The sequence below is a fragment of the Dreissena polymorpha genome, unplaced genomic scaffold (assembly GCF_020536995.1).
Source record: "Dreissena polymorpha isolate Duluth1 unplaced genomic scaffold, UMN_Dpol_1.0 chrUn019, whole genome shotgun sequence".
Classification (NCBI taxonomy): Eukaryota; Metazoa; Mollusca; class Bivalvia; order Myida; family Dreissenidae; genus Dreissena; species Dreissena polymorpha.
Genome location: NW_026273333.1, coordinates 191,362 through 213,744, shown reverse-complemented (window position 1 = coordinate 213,744; position 22,383 = coordinate 191,362). Strand labels below are relative to the sequence as shown.

The window sequence follows — 22,383 nt, the reverse complement described above, 5'->3', positions numbered from 1 at the left end:
AAGTTATGGTAGCCAGAACTAGGTCGTCGATGGTGTACATGTATGTTGACATCGACAGCATTTTGTCAGGAGCAATCGCCGCCATATTGGATTTTGATCATTTTCTTTCGAAAATAAAATGAATTATAGTAAAGTAAAATCTTCTTTTCGCGGTCGTAATGTGTTAAAATTCGCGTACTGCGTAAATTTGAATGTAGGCACATGGTGATATTTTTACTTGTTTTACAGTTTGTGTGTGAATTTTTTAAAGACTATTTTGCGTACCAGAACAAATACATGTATATCACTACGCATGGTTACATTTGTTAGATTTTAAGCGCTTTTATGACTGAATTAAAATTATTGTTAAGGTTATTAGATATATTTATGTTAAATGTCACGTTGAAAAAATCAAATGGGATAAATAGAATACTAGGATTAGCGTTGAATACAGAGAAGATAATGTTGCTCGGCTCGAACACCGAAAGCGCTCGCCAAGGCTCGCGCTTCCGGCGTTCTAAGCCTCGCAACATAAACTTCTCTGTATTCAACGCTAACCTAGTATTCTCTATATTCGCTTCAGTATTTGGCGTTACATTAGTCTTAGAAACGACCATGTAATACTACTACCACGAGAAGACATTGAGGTATCATTCATTGTTTTCAATGACAAGGCATCTGTCACGAGGTGTTTATTACACCATGTTATGTATTTGTTTTCGGCAAAATATCTGATTATAACAAGATACTGCGTTTGTTCTTAACACAAGGGCTATGTAACCACAAATATAGCAATAGACATAATTATTGATAGATCTTTATCCAAACAGCGCCAAAAAAGCTTACACAAATAGTGTAAAAATGTGTGCAAAAATGAAGAAACCCAAGTACTTTTTATCAAGAAAATATATTTGTTACTTATTCTGACAATGCCATCTTGTGTTGAAGAGTTGAAATCAGATGCGGCGTTGCGTGGGACTATTGGAAATGGCCCCACGTTTAGTTTCGTTCTTGAGTTCTGCGAGTCACGCGACTTCTTCGCGATCTTATCAATGTTGACCTACTGTGAAAAGGTCTATTCAGTGTACAATAATATTTTGATTTAAAGATTGTAAATGTTAATTGAAAAAAAAAAAATCGTGTTGTCGTTCTTTAAATGGCCGGCGTTTGCTTTAATTATAAAATTTATATACAGCAACTCTACAGATATATATGGATAGGTTTCTTAGCGTGATAGAATGAACAGGCATGTGTTCGCAAACAGTTGACAGTCGTACAATCACTATTACCCTATTTACCTAAATATTATAAAATATACAAAAGAGTACACAACAGTTGACATCAACAAACTGATATGCGACATTTTTTTCATGTTTCCCCACCTTGTTTACGTAAGTGACAAACGTTGCAACAAATATGTAACCAATAAAGTCCTTAGCCAAATGGCATACGTATATTATCGTCTCGTCAAACTTAAATACATGTGGATATGTTTATTTCAATACTGTTGGTAGATACTCTTTTTAGCTTTCGTTGCAAACAAACACAAAACCTTGAAAGATGTATCGTATTGTTCATAGCATATCGTCGGGTTCTTATTGAACGAATTAACGGTATTACATGTGACTACTGAACATGTTTGAGGCTTCTTTTAGCATTCTGTATTTCTATGTAGACCATTAACATTTCCAAAATAGAAAGGGCGTAAACAAATAAGAAACATGACTTATCACATGTGTGTTCTATATGATACGTATTGGCTAAAAGAGATGGAACAAAAGCAATGTATACCAGCTGAGATTGTGTGTTTGTGTGTGTGTGTGTGTGTGTGTGTTAAAGCTATTAATAAATGACAAGCAATACGTTGCTCAATTTTAACAATGCGAACTTTGATTGCACATGTTTGACTTGATATAATACATGGGAAAACAATTTAAGATACATTCATATATGTGTACTATCTGAATTGAGAAACTAACCAACCTTACAAAAATCTTTTGATTTTATTGATGCACTTAACAATGATTATTTTGTTTTTTTTTAAATATTTAAACATTGTTCTCTGAAGTTTAAGATTAAAATAATAATAAATCCCCAAACAATACTTAAATATCAAAACATGATTTTTCTTAAGCAAAACAAAATTGAGCTGACGCGTTCAGATAAACTATATATACTAATCAAGACATTTTCACGGCGACGTTCTTGTCCATTAGAGAAAGCAAGACATGATTTTTTTTAATTACTTTACTACACTAAATGTTAAGGTTAAATACATCGTTACTTCATTATATATTTATAGTTGAACAGTATGAATAACACAATAAAAAAGAAGCAATATAATCTACCTGTCTAAAATAAAGAAACTTTATATGCAATTGATAACAATATAATTGTTACTATATTTAATTTACTTTTCCAGGAATCCTCATTGATTGAACTATGTTATGATCAACCAATTTACAATGGAACCAAACACAATAGGGTATACGCAATTATTCTATGGAGAAGACAAAAGGCTCAACATACTGAAAACGTCCCATTGTGTCTGTTCTCTTGAGAAAAGATATTATGAAAAAAAATCAATTTATAACAATGATGAAGAAACAGAAAATTGTTAACAACAAACAGCATAAGAACGTTGGAAACAAAAACTGATAATATGTTTAATGATTTAAATAATAATAATATTTCTAAAGCTTCAAATGAACAATAAAATGACCTGTTTGGAATAATACAAGATAATTAATTATCAAAAACTCACAGAACATAACAACGGCAAGAACTCCGGGTCATATGGTTTTAAACATGTGTACACGTATTAGAATCAAAGTGCGAGTTGTGTATCGTGTTATTTCTTAAAAGTTGACCCAGCATTTGTAAAAATATTGCAAGACATATACATTTCCAGAAAGGAAATTTATTTCATTGTTGAATAAGACCAAGATCGTGAAAATCGCTGCACAATTGATGAAGATATGGCTGTTCAAAGCGATGCACCCCGTTTTGGGGTGATTTTGAGCTGCATACCTTGTTATATATATATTTGATAGTGTTTTTTTTTTCAGAAAAGTTTATTTTTCGTTATAATATGATTATTTATCATTCAAAATGATGTTTTCACTAATTAATATCATAGCAACACGCTAACCACCTGTGATAAATACTATTTATATTGTTCAACAGTGTGAGACTGAGAAAACATATGTTACAATTAATTTGTATACTTTGCCTGCTTCTTCTTTATATATTTTTATTGCTAATCGTTTACGTTTTGTTTTAGTTAAGTAGATATATCAATTTACATTTTTGGTAGATATTTACTTGGATAGTAATAGTATGTTTTATTTGACTTGACATCATTGAACCGGTTTATTCATTGATAAGATCGGGATCTCCACATGTGTTCAATTTCGATTGTAAGGTGGGGAGAAGGGTCCGAATGATAATGTTGTAGTTGGTTTACGAATCACATTACACAAGTTTTAGACAAATATGCATACGTTATAAACCTAATTTAAGTATTACATAGATAATAACTTATCTTTATTTTGATGAACTACGTTTAAGGTATAAAACTAAAATTATCTATTTGTTGTATGCCGCATACATACACACTTGCTTTTTTTAAAATTTGATCACAACGGTCCGAAGTCATAAACATACATTATGCATGGTTGCTAAAGCACAGTGTATACTAACTAACCTATGTTTATTGTTGTTTGCTAGGGTTATTATTTTTTTTATTTTTTTTATTTGGGGGGGAGGGCTTTTATAGAAGATTTCAACTAGTCCTTTAATTAACGTAACAAATTATTAATATAGGAAATATAAGAGTAAAACACAGCTTTCCTTCATGCTGTTCTATTATGGTGTTTTAACGAATACAATTATGTATGGTTGCTGAAGCACATTGTATGCTACCGATGTTAATTGTTGTTTGATGATGATGTTAAGTTGGTATTGCTGTTGTTGTTGATGATGATGATGTCGAGGAGGAGGAAGAAGAAGAAGATGATGATGATGATGGTGGTGGTGGTAGTGATAGTGACGACGACGACGATGATGATGATTTTGATTATGATAATGAGATTTGAATTAAATTAATGCCCAACGATTTCTCTTTTTAGCGGCCAAGTGCAGATATCTGCGCTCGGCCGCTGTAAGGGTTATGTAATATTTGCAATCTACATAGGAGTCAATAGCAGATACCAAGCACCATATGTTTATGAGAAACAAAAGCAAAATATTGGCAATCGCTGAAATCTCGAATATGACTTAATCATTTTATTAAATAAAAACCGGTAACTATTTTAAACTGTTATTATATTGCAACAACATAGCGTCGTTTAGCCAAAAGACCATTGTTATAATTACGGGGACGTCAATAGGCCACACTATTCAGGAAATATAATTTGAGTCGTCAAGCATATATTTTGGGATCAATGTACGTCCGATGAGATTTTAAGACAGTTGGAGGCATAGGGACAGATTCGTTCGAGTAGGCGATCATTTGAGAACAAATAATGTTGAAGCTTCATCGGAATTCCGGAAATTTGCGATCGGTACCGATTTTTCCTGGTTCTTTTTTATTGATTCTGATAAGTTAGCGGCCGGCACGGACATGAATATTAACTGACGAAAACCTCTTTGCTACTTTCCGAAAATCTTCGACATGTTGCAAATATCCGTAATATTCCTCATTGTACTCACCAGGAATTGCAACTAGAAAGACTACAATAAATCCATTAGCTACTGCTCGGGCGGGGATCTACCTTTTATTTCTGTAAGGGACCTTATGCCCCAGACTGCCGGCTAATTTTTCCGGCATTCGAACTTGATACACTTGATATCCCTGAATTAAATATTAATATCGGCAATTTTGATCTCTAGAGTGCTGACTTTAAGTTATGTATTTGACTGGAATGACTGTCGATTATGTGTTTTTAAGATTAAAACAAGCTTACGAAGAACTTTGTGCTTGCTTTATTGTACGCTTTCTTTTTAAAAATGTATTTTTCGCCACGGACGCAACAATTGACCAAATGTACCAGATTGTGGTCTCTTTAAAGTGCTATGTTTCTACTGCCGTGATATCTTTCACGAACTGCACATAATTGATCGTGGACGTTTTATACTCTTATTATATCTGATTCTCCAAAATAGGCTGTTCTATTAGTAGATGTTTAGGTGACGATGTTCTAATTATAGATCTTACACGGCCAAGAAACACTAGATAGGTCTTTGCAAAGAGAGCTGTTGGATATCGTGAATGCGTTCAATGAGGCCTGTTTATTTCAGAAAGCTATGTGCAATGTGTTATGGGGATTTCTATAAAATTGCCAATTGCAAAATTTGATTTAATTCATTCGGACCTACTAGCGGGACACTTCTTCATTAAAATTCAATGGGCTTTTAAGAAGTTCGTTGAAAGGCCAAATTTGACGTTAAACAGCAAAGCCGAACAAAATGCTACTCAGACTTATATATCACTTTTGTGTAAGATTTACCAGTAACGTTCTTCAGTAAAATTAAGCAAACACACAGTGCCGACATGTATGGAAGGGTATTTAGGTAAAAATTACACCCTTCTTTGTGACTGTGTCATGATTCTTGATTGTACTTTCAATTTGTATGTAGAAACTTTTCATGCTTGATGACACTTACATATTACCTGATGTCCAATGTCTATTTACATTCTGCTTAATGGTATCTTGCATGTGTACAGATGCAGCATTCTTGTTCGTTAATTGAATGCTGCATATGTGTATGTTGGTTTGTGCAGAGAGACATGTGCAATAGGTGCAGTGCATAATGGAATCAAATATTGATGCGTTGAATAAATTAACGCGATGGCAAGATGTGAGTTTCACCCATGCACAAAGCAACATACAATAATGCATGATACAATGATGTCAATTGACAGTCATTCCGAAATGCTACGGACGACTACGAAAATATACGGCGTATAACGGAAATGTTATGTTATAGGAGAAGTTGCGCCCCTTTGTAAGATATTTGCTACTGAACAGAAATTAACCGCGTGTTTGTAGACGTAACTTTGTTTTGGTTAATGACTTACCATAATTTTTGTACAGTAGTTTACCTTCAATAACCAAAGAAATTCTATGGATATATTTCAATATATGCCACTAATGCATGTATGCAGAGCTCCAGATAAGACGCTTAAAGTCGTAAAAAAATGAATTAAATTTAGTACAAAAGTAGACTTAAATTCTCTGCGTACGGTTACACATTGGAAAAATAAAATAAGAAATCAAAATGTGTGATCATGCGTAAAACTCAATACCAATGCATATAATGTAAACATTTAATCAATGAGTTCCCACTCGTCTAGGCCCTCATTACAATTATGAAATCAACAGCCCTTTAACGTTATTATGAATAACAGAACATTGTTAAAACAGTCGAAAAGCCGAACGTTTTCCATTATCTGGTCCTTTTATCGCAAACAGTCTGCTGTAGCCCGGCAATTGTCATGAGCTCTTCTTAGACTATAAACCTAAATGCGGATGTGCCAAAAATTATACGTACCTGAAAAAAGGAATTAATAATATACTTTAAGGCTGGATTTGTTTTATAGAGTGTAAACCAAGATTTTGCTGAAAAAGTTATTTGGAACTCTGCATGTATGTTGAGTCCATTATATAATTTCAAATTTACTAGAGAACTTTTATATTGCACCACATAAAATGCTATAAAACTATAATATTGAAGACCACATATAAACTTTATTATAGCTGGGTAGGTATTTCGTGTCAATCTCTTTCACATATGAAAGAGCTGTTGGTCATGCTGCTTTAAGTACATATAGATGCATGGCACAATTGAGATTAAGCAAAATAAAACACTAGGTATTTACCATGAGTCAAATATAAACGAGCAGTAAGAGCGTAATCGTGCGCAGCAAGACTTACTCAAGTGAAATTGAAACTCTTATTGTTTTATTTCGAAATAATTATTTGTGTCCGATCTAATATGCGATATGCCCGGTGTTTTTTTAATGCGGAATAATGCTCCGTTTTAGATCCATAATTAACGAATGCCTCAATATTTTCAAAAACTAACACCGGATTAATGTTCACCGACATTTTTTTCATACAGATTGGATATAAATATTATAGAGCTTAACAAAAAAATACATTAGGCCCTGTTCTCCCGGCACACGCGCTGGACACACAGGTGGTTAGCGTGTGGCTATGATAATAATTAGTGAAAACATCTTTTTGAATGATAAATAATCATATTATAACGAAAAATCAACTTTTCTATAAAAAAAAATTAAATTCACTATCGTTTTATCTATAACAAGGTATCCAACTCGAAATCATCCGGAAACGGTGTGCATCGTTTTGAGCAGCCATTACTAAATTAATTTTGCAGCGATGTTCATGAACCCGTCTTGTTCAACGCAGAAATGAATTTCCTTTTAGGAAATGTATATACCTTGTTATATTTCTACGCATGCTAGGTCAAATTTTAAGAAATAACGCTATACACAATTCGCTTTACCCAGTTGTGATCGATCAGACCGTATTTATGAATGAAATCTCCACTTGTAAAGACACACCTCCGCATTGGAGCAATGAAATCACTCGCGTGTTTAAAATGTCGGTTAGTTTAAATGTATGTAAACAAAGGTTTCAAAATGCGCTGGACAGTTAGTTTTGATGCATATTTCAACGGCAAGCACGGTAAGAATTTTTTTTTCATACGTTTTATTGAATTTTGGTATCGAGGTATGTGAACTTTGCAGGGAAAATGCCGTTTACTCCGTGAAGATTTCAGACATGAATACTGTCTGATCGATCACAACTGGGTCACGCGAGTTGTGTATCGTTTTATTTCTTAAAAGTTGACCCATTATTTGTAAAAATATTGCAAGACGTATACATTTCCAGAACGGAAACTTATTTCTGCGTTGAATAAGACCAAAATCGTGAAAATCGCTGCAAAATTGATAAAGTAATGGCTGTTTAAAACGATGCACCCCGTTTTCGGATGATTTCGAATTGGAAACCTTGTTATTTATATATGAATTTGATAGTGAATTTGTTTTTAAAGAAAAATTGTTTTTTCGTTATAATATGATTAATTATCATTCTAAAAGATGTTTTCACTAATTATTATCATAGCCACACGCTAACCACCTGTGGCTGGACATACACCTTTAAAAAACGCTATACAAATTCAAGTACTTATGCACTTGATTGATTGTAAACAATGACGGTTGAAATCCGTGCGTGGGAATTTTTCTGGTAAGCAAGAGCGACTTCAACGTTCATGACAGACCTGTTTGTATGACATTTATTGATTAATTCTTTCCAACTTGATTGAAAATTATGTTTTATGATATTTTAATACAGGTAGTAGAAGTAGTTGTTTTCTCAACGAGGAGTACAATAATTGTACAGTACTAGACACGAGTACTTGTCACTTTATGGTTTCTCTTTATACCACAGACATTATATAGTGCTAAAATGATAAATATGTGTTTATAGACATTGTAATTATAGCCTGGTAAACAGACTAGAGAAATCTGAAAGTTTCACGCACAGGTCTGTGGCAATGGGGGTTAAGCCTACTTTATAAATATAATTCCAACACATCAGCCCCGTTATGTCCTAAATAAAATACATGTATAATTTCTTGAGTGCCAATTGCATCTTACAAATATCAAAAACATTCACGGCAGTCAATTCATTGTGTAGGCCTACTGGTCTTCATGGCAATAATAAACGTATTTAGTTTAATGGAGATTATATAACTAAGGGAACTAATTCAGCTTATTCAGTTTACTAGTCAAAATGATTCGGATGTTTTCGCTTTTTTTCTGAAAAATAATTTATTCAACATACGGATAATAAACGCGCGCCTCCTGTTGTCATAATTTAGTAACTTGCATTCTGCTTAGTTGCATTCTGCTTACTGCCTTTTGCTAACTGCTGTTGTTAATGACGCTTAGTGGCAAAACCGATTATGACTGGTTTCAGGAAAAATGAACACACAAACATTGGATAGTCACCAAGCATGTTGCAACAGTCATCAAGTATAACCGATATAAAACAATCATGTTGGAACTGTCATGAAGCATGTTATAATAAACATCACGCATAATGTAAATATTCATCATGACTGATTTAATGTTGCAGCAATCATCAAGTATAAACGAATAGACAACAAGCATGTTGGAATTGTCATAAAGCAAATTAGAATAAGCATCAGTCAGTATGTAAATATTCACCACGAATGATGTAATTTTTACCTAAATACCCTTCCATAGACATGTGTTGTTACTAAAATAGACATAGAGATTTGAGCATTGGGAGTGACCTAATCATACTGTGCTTTGGCAGAATTACGGAATACCGTTAGTGCCATCGTGGTTACACATTAAATCCAGAGGGCGAGAACGCGAGAACGCGATAGTACGATGGCGACAATGTGACAATACGATGATGACAGTGTGACAATACGATGGCGACAATGCGATAGTACGATGGCGACAATGCGATAACGCGATAGGACGATGACGACAATCAGACAGTGCGATGACGACAGTGCGACAATACTATGGCGATAGTGAGATAGTACGATGGCGACAATGCGACAGTACGATATTGCGATAATACGATGACGACAGTGCGAAAATACGATGACGACAGTGCGACAATGCGATGGCGACAGCCGACAGTGCGATAGTACGATGGTGCCAATGCGATAACGCGATAGTATGATGGCGGCAATTTGAAAATACGATGGCGACAGTGCGACAATACGATGGCGACAATGCGATAGAACGATGGCGACATTGCGATAATACCACGGCGACAGTACGATATGACTTTCGCATTGTCGCCACCGTACTATCGCACTGCCGCCATTGTATTGTCGCACTGTCGCATTGTCGTCATCGTACTAGCGCGTTTTCGCAATCGTACGAATGCATTGTCGCCATCGTATTGTCGCACTGTCGACATCGTACTTTCGCGTTCTCGCATTCATGCCATCTGGATTTTAATGAGTAACCACGGTGGCCCTTACGGTATTTTGTACAGTAAAATGCGTAAAATCTGGTTTGGAATAACAATTTATATGCCGAAAACAGATGTTGAAAACACGACTTTATTTTATTAGTAGTAGTCTAAATATACAATGAGTTTTCCGAGCTTTAAATAAATATATTAAAATAAAATTCATGTTCGTATCGGTTGAAGTTCTTGTTAATAGTAGAAGCAAAGAACACAATAAAACGCTGATTGGGCTTACTAATTTGAGGCAAGAAAAAACACATCGCGCTATTATATAAAACATATAAGGCGCATCCGCCAAGTTTGAGCGTCCGTCTCGGTGCCGTCGTTTCCGGTGAAAGTTTCGCACAGGAGCTACCGAGTTCGGATATGAGACCACGAATCATTGCTTGACTTTATATATAAGTCAGTGTAGAACCTGACCAGAATGCGCGGTTGGAAAAGCTAGGATGGACCAACTTTGGCCGCATATGACATAAGACCCATTTTCGCATGACGCGGGTCATCTGACCTTTATAATGTGTATATAGCTTTGAATGGAAATTGCACATAGTTTTTGCATGGACTTATTGTTATGTTAATATGTTGCACGCTTTCAATAGCAGAGGGCACATATTAGATCAATTATACTACGGAGTTCGTTTTCTGTTGCAAAATGAAATGTAATAAAGATTGTTACTCAGCGGTGTGTACAGTATGACAGCGTTGTCTGTCTGCGATGCATTTATACTGGTTCTAAGCTGACAAACTCACCAATTGGACTCAGCCATCTGCTCGAACAAGAAATGATTAGTTCTACTAGCATAAAACTGAAATTGTAACGTATTTTAAAAATAGTCATGTTATTTATATTATTCAATTTATTATTCATAATTATAATTATTATTTCCTTTATTGTTGTTTTTCGCATTAAGAAACTTTTCGGCTTACGTAACTGAAAAATCCCATTGGAACAAAAATCCCATGGGAGAAAAAACAATGGGAGAAAATAATCCCATGGGAATTTTTTATTTTTTTCAAACACGACTAAACGCATTAAAATGTCGTAGGTTGTTAATCATTTCATAAAAGTATTAATGTAAGCATTATGTTGAATTTCTACAATAGATTCAAAGTAGACTGGTTTGCGGGGAGGCCATGGAATGAGCCCCTGTTTTGTTTGCCGAACATCTGTGCGCATAGCTCACTGTGATGTTTTTGTCAGGTTTGCAGAAGAGGTGTTTTAGCTCTTTTCGAAAATATGCCCCAGTCACTGAGTAGAGAAAGAAATTGATGCAATAGTTAGTGTAGAAAATTGTCCTTGTAACGTGAAGGGCGTCGTCAAGATTGCTTATATTGTCATCATGGATTTGTAGTGTATTTGGCGACATCATGTGCATTTTGAACATCTGGCGTATTTTCCAGTAGCGTTTGCACCATACAGCAAAGTATGGAAGGTTAAGCGCAACAAAACAAATTGACATCGCCAAGAGAATGAACGTGAATTCCAGTCGAATAATTGACTCCTTTGTAACGACGCGAATTTTTCTACTACGTTTGTTTCGTAACACGAGCCTACGTATAATGAACACGTTCAGTACGGTGATCAGGATGAACGGAATAAATGTAATAATCACTCCAAATGTGCTGTCTAGAATGAAAGACAAGTATTGGTTGTCCTTGTCGCTCGTGCACAGCATAGCTCCGCTGATTGTGGGGAAGGAACCACTAAGTACGGGTTTAAATACGCAACCGGCTGCGGCCACAACAACGGCGCCGAGTATGACCCTGGATGCAGACCGGTGGTCACAAAGATCTTTTCGGCGTAGCGGGAAACAAACGCCGATAAACCGTTCAATGGTGAAGAACACGACAAACCAAGATGACAAGAATCTTGCGATATACTGAATATATAAAACAGACTTACACACGCCATTTGTCTGTAGCAGTGATGGCCAACTGTATCCAGACAGCAACGGTTCTCCATGTTTAAGCCATTCAGGCAGTACATACAACAAAAGTGACATTATGTCGGATATTGCCAAAGCGATAAGATACATGCTGGCGGAAAGCTTGCGCATGTTTTTCGACAAGAATACCATTAGGGATACTGAATTTCCAACTATCCCGAGGACGGCGATTACCGGTGTGATATAGGTGAAGAATCGATGTTCCGGCGACGGCGTATACGGTGTCGAGTCGTCCAGCAGTGACTGATGCAGGTTGTCCTGGAACATCGGGCAACCGGTCGAGATGTTCGATGCATTGCTGCCGTTTTTGACGTCATAAGAACACAGCCACGTATGAAAGCCCTTTGCTTCTCTTGAGCTGTTTTCCTGCAATTCACATTGCATATTGCATAATTAAAATTACGATAGCATAATTGTTAATATCTTTAGTCTCTTATACTTACTCTGCAAATATATATGGGATACGAGTAAGCGAAAAATTAGTATATAGCACTTCATTTATAAAAAGTATTTGTTTTTAATTATTTAATTCTAACATATACTACAGTGTATACAAAAATGGTCATACTTTAGTTTGAACAAAACATTGTGTTTTAGGTCGAAATTTTTTATAGGTCGCAATGTGTTATAGATCGAAATGTGTATAGTTCGCAATAACTGTTTCGAGCAATATGGCATACATGCGTTCTGAACATAAATTGTCAACCCTGCTCATGCAACTCAAAATTTCGCCATGGTTTAAATCACGCAGAATATTACCTTGTTGAAGAATAAATGCTTGAAGTGCAGATTGAATTCTTTTGCATGATCTTCCATCGACATCTTGGCTTAATTGTCTTGGACTTAATTGCACCTAAATAATAAACATTGAATTGATAACTGACACTGGTATATCATTCATCTTAAGCATGTATCGTAATCGCCACATCGCTTGCCAGCAACAGGCGTTATGTGCAAACGCCTTTACATTGAACAATTTTATAATAGGATTTCATGATTTCGCAAAATATCAAGACCTTAACGAACATTGCTTCGATAATAGCTTAGTAAGGTGCATATCAAACTCTTGTCAGAAAATGGTAAATTGATTTTTTTATACTGGGTTCGTTTATTTTTAAGTATTTGAAAACAAATCGTATAATTAAAAAACAATTATTAAACTTAAATACAATATTTTATGCAAAATTTAAGTGTTATCAATTTTATGATGATGCAATAAAATATTATTAATCAAACTAAACATGTTTTATGATTAAAATTACACACCTGATAAATCGTAATATAGTGTACAATCCCATAAGCTAATTCTATCACCTCTTGATCCCCACGATGCTATTTTATTAATGTGTTTAATTGCACCGTTTAAGGCGAAATTGTGACTACTGTGGATTATTTGTTTTATCTTGTTACGGATCTAGTAATAACCACTTAGAAGATGGTACTATTAACATACTTCACTACTAAATTGTGTTAATACTGTCCTTAAATTGTCAGTTTCGACAGCGTATTGAATATAGCATAATGCTATACTTCTAGCACAATATATAACACATATAATACGGACATGTTGCAAATAGAAAAGTGAATATAACGATATTAAATTTTAAATGCATATATGTATATAAATATACAAGATAATTTAATTGTAATAACATTCAAAAAAGAACATTATATTTATTTAAATGACCCATGTATTATAGTTAACCGTAGCCGAAGAGACATGAGTGAGACGGATAAAACAAAGCTGGTGACTCTGTTTTAATTTCCTTCTGTATGTTAACTACCAAGTTCTTCTTACTTTACTGTGTTCACTCTTTATTCTAATGCTTTCACCAGCTGTCGAATAATTATCATGTGTAATTGCAGCGATGTACGATGTAGACAGACATTTTATTTGACTTGCACAATGTACATCGTCAACATCACATGTGGTTGGTATTGATATATGTCAACATGTATATGCGCAAAAAACAAGTGTCAACAAACATGAATATTTACAAAACAAATATATACACAGAGCTCCAGATAAGGTTTTGTGAAATTCTTAACGTTACTACCAGATCTTCAAAAATAATTCTTAACTCTGAAATTTTATTCTTTACGTTAATACTAAGTTTTGGAAAATAATTCTAAACTTTTCTAAATGACCTAAAAATAAATAATAATGATTATTTTCATGCAAAAAATCAAAATAAACATACTAGCAACTTTATTTATACGAGTTCAACAGTGTCTAGTCAGTATTATACAATTTTATTTTTCAAATACCTTCATATGCCCAAACTGTACTTAGATTGCATGCCTTCGGTGAATTTTTACATATTTCACAATTAAAACGGGCCCCCTATCAATCTTTTCAACGATTAGCCACGGCAATTGTCCCTTTCACTCGTTCAATGTTTTTTTGTTTAAGTTTGGACCCGTCGTGTCGAGTTTTTTTAGCTTTTTCCGACTGTGTCGGCAACTGAACATACAGCATCGTATAAGATCTTTTCTATAATGTCTTTCTTAACATTCAACTTCGGCTCACTTTGCGTACAATATGTAAAAGTGTGTTTTTGCACGCTTTGCAGTTTTTTAAGACGCTCTCTGGGCACCGCCATTGTTTTTGGCAGAGAGACTGTACACGCCGCTATTTTTGGAAAAATGCGCTTTGTTAAACAAACCCGATAACCAGTCTATATAAGCACCGAAAAGATCTTTAATACGCGAAATTCTCTCAAAAATTCGATACGAACCGATGTAAAAATAATATTCGTAACTTGATTTTGTAATTCTTAATGGTACGACAAGATTTTAAAATAAATACGTAACGGACTTGAAAATAATTCGTAATTACGAAAATATGACCCTTATCTGGAGCTCTGTATACAGAAGATAAGAGGATGAACAATTTGAAAATTACGTTATACGATTTAACAAATTCAATCTAATACTTAACGATTCCTTAACAAATAAACACAGTTTTATTATTTCAGACCTATCGGTTGATTGAAGAAATTGTACATACTTAATAACAGATGGATTATTATAGAAATTGTTTTTAATGTATTTCTGTCTTATATTATCAAATGTTGAACAAACACATACAAAACGAAATTCGTCCTCGATGTCCGTGGCATGACAACACAGACAATATCTTTCTTGTCTAGCAATGTTGTTTCCATTATATCTACCAGTCTGTATACGAAGGGGGTGAACAGATAATCTTAACCTGCATATATAAAACCTTAAATTTTTCGGAACTAAGTCTATGTAAATCTCATATTCAAAGTTTGATTTAAATATTCTATAAATATCTAACATTGAACTATCTTCTAGTGCACGGTGCCACTTTTGTTTATATGAATCAATAAGTCTGGATTTTAGAATGGGTATTGAATTTTTAACATCAATATCATGAACACTGTTAAAGACATAACTGAATCCGTAATCATTCAATAATTTGTTGATGTTATAAATCCAATTTCGGCAGCTTCTGGCGTAATCTGAAACTCCAATGTTGTATACAGTTTTGATAATTATGTTATCACAGGCTGCTATTTTAAACCAATACTGTACGATTCGCATGTATCAATGTATAAAGAGAGGATATCTTCCTAACTCACCATTAACACATGCATTACAGGTATTAGTTTTAACTCTTAAAAGCCTTATACAGAATATCAGATGTATCCTTTCCAATTTCTTAGATTTCGTAAAAATCCCCAAACTTCTGCTGAATAACCTCAATAGACCCAACGAATGCATCAAATAACTGACATTGAATTTTTGGCTTTAAATCAAAATCTTGACCTTTGCAAAACAATGTATTCAATGCTTTAAGAGCTTTGCCAATTAAATGTTCCTGATTTAAATTAAAACTACCTGTATAATTAAAAACAACACCTTAATAATTAAAGTCATTTACAGTTTATATAGCATGACCATTGTATGTCCACTTGTCATTTGGCAATAATCCGCCTCTTTTTCGAAAAACCATTATCTTTGTCTTATCAATATTTACTTACAGTCCCCATATTTAAAAATAAGTGTATAAATTATCTAAAGGATTCTGGATTTCTTCTGGTGAATTACCGACAATGGCCATGTCGTCTGCAAAAAGTAATAAAATTTAACAAAAATGTCATCTAGTTGCAAACCTGAATCAATATTATTTTGCAAAAACAACTCAAGATCTTCTCCGAAGATAGAAAACAACAAAGGGGACATAACTTCTCCTTGACGCAAGCCAACAGCATAGCTAAAGTAATCTGAAAATGAAGATAATGATTTTACACATGACTTAATTTTTGGTACATATCTCTCACAATTCTTAATATTTTGCCTTGAATTCCACATTTAAACATTTTTAACCTTAAAGCATTTCTATAAATAGTATCAAAGCATTTCATCATATCGACAAAAATAACATACAAACGTTTGTTTTCAAATAAATAATGATTTATCAAAGAATATAAAATAAATATTGCGTCAGTAGAGGATCGTCCTTTTCGAAATCTGAATTGGGCGTCCGAAATGATGTTTTGTTTTGTACAGATATTTTCAACACGTTTATTTATAACAGTCGTGAATAATTTTGACAAACAGCTCACTCACGTAATACCTCTGTAATTATTAACATCATATTTGGAACCCTTTTTATGAAGTGGGATGATAATACCTTCCGTCCACTGGTCCGTATAATAACCGGCATTTAGTATATTGTTAAATAAATCACATAAATGAGATGACAGAATGTCAATAGATTCTATAAAATATTCATTTAAAATGTTGTCACTTCCATACGCTTTAAATCGTTTAAGTTATTTTACAGCAGTTATTTCATGCACCGTTATCGGTTCATCTTATTCAGGATATACATTATTAGGAAGATTAAAATCATTATAACAATTAAAACTTTCCGCTTCAAAATTCGATGCACACAAATTATCCGAGCTAATCTTCGAAAAAAAATCCGTAAATTCCGCTAACGGTATATTAATAGATCTTTTGGGTTTTTACTTGAAACGTTTCCAAAATTCCCTTGGTTTACTTTTCCTTAATTCTGTAATTTTAACCATTCTTCGTTTGTTATCGCAACATTTATTTCTGTCTGTCAATATTTTTATACACTTGTTTTCTCTCACATAAAACTATTCTGTAACTATTAGTTTTATCAGTGTTGAAGCATCGAAGTGCATTTAAATATAAATTACGGGCATCTATACATTCACTGTCAAACCACTTCTTATTTTTACAAGAACAATTTTCAAAAGCAACATTATCTTTAAAAATACACTCTTTCGAAAACAAAGGGTCGGCTATATCACGAATACTGTTGTAAATAAATGTAACATATTGTTAACCGAATCCCTGCTTAAATTATCTGTGGTATTTACACTGCTATTAAACAGAGGCAATTGAGAAATAATTCGTGAGCGAAACTGCTCTCTTAACGTAGAATCCCATTTATACCGTGTCTCTAAAAAGTATGAACCACCACGGGAAATTTTATTACAGTATAGCGAAAAATGCAGTGGAGCGTGATCACTCCATTCATTGAATGGAAATATTGTAAATGACTTAATCTGGGAGAAATTACATTCTTTTGTTGATAAGTAACCAATAACCGAGCAACCATTATTGGACATAAATATATATTGGTCTTAACCTGCATATATAAAACCTTAAATTTTTCGGAACTAAGTCTATGTAAATCTCATATTCAAAGTTTGATTTAAATATTCTATAAATATCTAACATTGAACTATCTTCTAGTGCACGGTGCCACTTTTGTTTATATGAATCAATAAGTCTGGATTTTAGAATGGGTATTGAATTTTTAACATCAATATCATGAACACTGTTAAAGACATAACTGAATCCGTAATCATTCAATAATTTGTTGATGTTATAAATCCAATTTCGGCAGCTTCTGGCGTAATCTGAAACTCCAATGTTGTATACAGTTTTGATAATTATGTTATCACAGGCTGCTATTTTAAACCAATACTGTACGATTCGCATGTATCAATGTATAAAGAGAGGATATCTTCCTAACTCACCATTAACACATGCATTACATTATAATAACCGGCATTTAGTATATTGTTAAATAAATCACATAAATGAGATGACAGAATGTCAATAGATTCTATAAAATATTCATTTAAAATGTTGTCACTTCCATACGCTTTAAATCGTTTAAGTTATTTTACAGCAGTTATTTCATGCACCGTTATCGGTTCATCTTATTCAGGATATACATTATTAGGAAGATTAAAATCATTATAACAATTAAAACTTTCCGCTTCAAAATTCGATGCACACAAATTATCCGAGCTAATCTTCGAAAAAAAATCCGTAAATTCCGCTAACGGTATATTAATAGATCTTTTGGGTTTTTACTTGAAACGTTTCCAAAATTCCCTTGGTTTACTTTTCCTTAATTCTGTAATTTTAACCATTCTTCGTTTGTTATCGCAACATTTATTTCTGTCTGTCAATATTTTTATACACTTGTTTTCTCTCACATAAAACTATTCTGTAACTATTAGTTTTATCAGTGTTGAAGCATCGAAGTGCATTTAAATATAAATTACGGGCATCTATACATTCACTGTCAAACCACTTCTTATTTTTACAAGAACAATTTTCAAAAGCAACATTATCTTTAAAAATACACTCTTTCGAAAACAAAGGGTCGGCTATATCACGAATACTGTTGTAAATAAATGTAACATATTGTTAACCGAATCCCTGCTTAAATTATCTGTGGTATTTACACTGCTATTAAACAGAGGCAATTGAGAAATAATTCGTGAGCGAAACTGCTCTCTTAACGTAGAATCCCATTTATACCGTGTCTCTAAAAAGTATGAACCACCACGGGAAATTTTATTACAGTATAGCGAAAAATGCAGTGGAGCGTGATCACTCCATTCATTGAATGGAAATATTGTAAATGACTTAATCTGGGAGAAATTACATTCTTTTGTTGATAAGTAACCAATAACCGAGCAACCATTATTGGACATAAATATATATTGGTCAGTATTACCTATACGACCGTTAATAATTCGGAATCATGTACCTTTACAAAGATCTAACAATTTTATCCCGTGGTTATTATTTGACCTGTCATTGGAGGCCCGTGCAGGTGTGCTATCGGAAACATAATCAGGACAATCACAACAATCATTTAACTTATCAAATATAATATAATCACTTTTCTGACCGACTCTGCTGTTTAAATCGCCGCAAATAAAAACACTACATAAGCTATCATACAAAAACAAATCATTTTCTAAAATATCAAATAAATCCACATTTATACTGTTGTACAAAGGTGAATCTTCTCCCCAGAGATAGGCTCCACATACATAGATATCGTTCTGGGTATTAAAAATAAATGATGAAGTTTTAGCCATATGATTGTATCAAAATGATTTTTAACTATTTGTATCCCATCTCTTAATTTCTCTTTATAATATAAAACAATTCCTCCACTGTTTCTACGGGCTCTTCGATGCTGAAATTTACGGTGAAAATTATGTGAAATGTATCCGTTTAAATTTATATTACTATTCGAATCGCACCATGATGTTTAATGAAAACATATATCATACTGTTTTAAAATATTTACAATGTCAGGACTTTCCTTTTTGTCTCTGGTAAGGCAATGAATGTTCCACGAAAGGATAGAAAGTTCATCCCTGTCGTGCTCCTACTGATTTACTGGCTTGCCGTCCATGTAAAGGGTATCGTACACGATCCAAGATCGTTTACCCTCTTGTTTGGCGACCTTCAATTTCGGCACTAGTTTCCGGCCTTTTTCCAGCACTTCCGGTGGAAACTGCTCAAACATTTGGCATCCAATTCCTGACAAGTGTTTCCATTGTCTCCGTACCATCTCCCGGTCCTAAAATTATGTGAATTTGGAAACGATGTTGCAAATTTTACCGGAAACTGGCTGTCCAGGCGAGCGATGAACGCGCTCAAGGCGGATTGATTCTGCGATATGCTTTGCGATTTTGAGAGTTTCTTGCAAATGTGTTCGTAACTTGGTTTCCGTGATTTCCGCAGTCTCGTTGCCTGAGGATTCTTTATTTATTCTTTAATATTGGTGAACACTAAGTTGTTCCGCATGGATTGCGATTTTAGATACGCAACGTCGTCCCGAAGCTCCTCTCGCTGTTTCTCAAGCATGGCCACCTTCTCGGCCATGTGTGCCGCCCCGACGTCTGCGGACTCCACCCTCTCTTCAAGCGAAATCACTCGCGCGTCGGTGCGTTTAATGCGGTCGTCCAACGCTAACCAAATCTTCTTCAGCTCTTTATCAAAGTCCATGACTTTACTTTCAAGGTTTTCCAAAACACTTAGTTTCCTTTCCATGGATCCTATTATAAAGCCTAATGCGTTCATACAGTCCAACAAGTCTTTATTCTTCGGCTCGCAGCCTCCGTCCGCCATATTTGGGAAATTGATTTGTTTACAGTAAGAGTTATTTCCTGGCGTCAAATCAAACGTGTTATCATCTGGGGAGTTCGAATCCGGAAATAAAACAGCACTAGCTTTACTTAAAATGTCACTCACCGGAGTACTAGCTTCAATATCTTCAGACGGGCCTCTTGGCTTTGTAAGTTTGTTTACTTTCCCGCTTGCACTCCCACTACTATTTCTGTATTTTCTCTTTCTTGTCATGTTTTATCATGATTGTTCTTGAAATTAACTAAATAATAGCCACATATAACTTTCTCCCACTATTCCGATATACATCCAAGCACTAAACACTCTTTAAAACTTAAAATTTATCCAAAATACTCCTTCCGATTTTAAACACGTCTTTCCGCGCCATATCACGTGACATGATGTTAAGAAAAATCACTTATTATTGATCGTTAAGTATGTTGTCAAATGCTGCACAAACCACTGAATTGTTGACGATTGCTCAAGGTGGAATCGAACAATTATCTCAAATTTGTTTTCTTTCATTTAATTGGAGGATGCCACTGAACAAAAGTCTCATGCTGTGTTATTTTTTCTTGACTTGCATATCCAGTACCATTTAAACATTATTTAAACTTATGAATTTTAATGCGTTAACATTTAATTTGTTTTAGCATAAAACAATTAAAAGTTGCCATTCGGCCTTCATAATGTTTTAACCACATTAATATTATTGCACCACATGTTTATAATGTGTTCACCATCTGCTTCCTTGACTAATGATGATCACGCCGTGTTAAACCAATCATTAGACCTGAAAACGTTTTTCGTTTACAAAAACATTTTACAACCAGTGAATGAATGTCGGTTAATGGTGTATTATATATTTAATAATAATACTAATACTACTAATAATACTAATAACAATAGTAAAACTACTACTACTACTACTACTACTACTACTACTACTACTACTACTACTACTACTACTACTACTACTACTACTACTACTACTACTACTACAACTACTACTACTACTACTAATACTACTACTACTGCTACCACTACTACTTCTACTACTACTACTACTACTACTACTACTACTACTACTACTACTACTACTACTACTACTACTACTACTACTACTACTACTACTACTACTACTACTACTACTACTACTACCACTACTACTACTACTACTACTACTACCACTATTGCTACTACTACTACTACTACTTCTACTACTACTACTACTACTACTACTACTACTACTACTACTACTACTACTACTACTACTACTACTACTACTACTACTACTGTTGTAACTACTTTTAATGTTATTGTTATTATTAGTATTATTATTATTATCATTATCATTATAAGTATTATTTTACTTACATTTGCACAAAGTGTCACTCCGAAATGAAGAATCCGCATATAAAATCTGCAACTTATCTCGTGGCATGCATGTTATAAAAATATGCTTTAAAATTCATTACATTTTAAAGTTTATTATATACGGTTGTGTTTTATCATGAACAAATATTATTATTTCCATTTAAATATAATAAATGGTTCCATACCTAGCATAACATTCCTTTCCACTCACTTCCCCTATACTGCAGCTAGAGTAATGAAGATCCATGAGTTTCTCGCACGCCTGTGCGATAATTTATTCTTGTATTGGAGAGGACGATAGATTTTACGTCGATTATAGCGAGTTGTGCCTTCAGATATTAGGTTATTTAAAATGACTGAAAACAGTTTGGTTTCAACAAGTGCGTATCAATGTTAATGTCGATTAAGATGTTTGATGATTATGTTGCTTTTGTTTTGCTTCCGAAAGAATGCGATGTTTCCAGTTTACATATTAATATCAGCTGAAGCTACACTGTGTTCACTGTATTGCTATGTTTAATGGAAAATGTATGATACAAAGTGTCTTATAATTAAACAAAAATAAAAAAAAATAA

The 22,383-nt window shown here is 33.9% G+C and overlaps 1 protein-coding gene across 1 annotated transcript; it reads right to left on the bottom strand.

Annotated features, from left to right (window-relative positions):
• Positions 1-11,081: 11,081 nt before the first annotated feature.
• Positions 11,082-12,803, bottom strand: LOC127863597 (C-C chemokine receptor type 1-like). The gene is made up of 2 exons (XM_052403182.1): positions 12,740-12,803; positions 11,082-12,346 (listed from the first exon to the last, which is right to left on the bottom strand). The coding sequence occupies exons 1-2, from the start codon at positions 12,800-12,802 to the stop codon at positions 11,141-11,143; spliced, it is 1,269 nt and encodes a 422-aa protein (XP_052259142.1). The 5' UTR covers position 12,803; the 3' UTR covers positions 11,082-11,140.
• Positions 12,804-22,383: the final 9,580 nt, after the last annotated feature.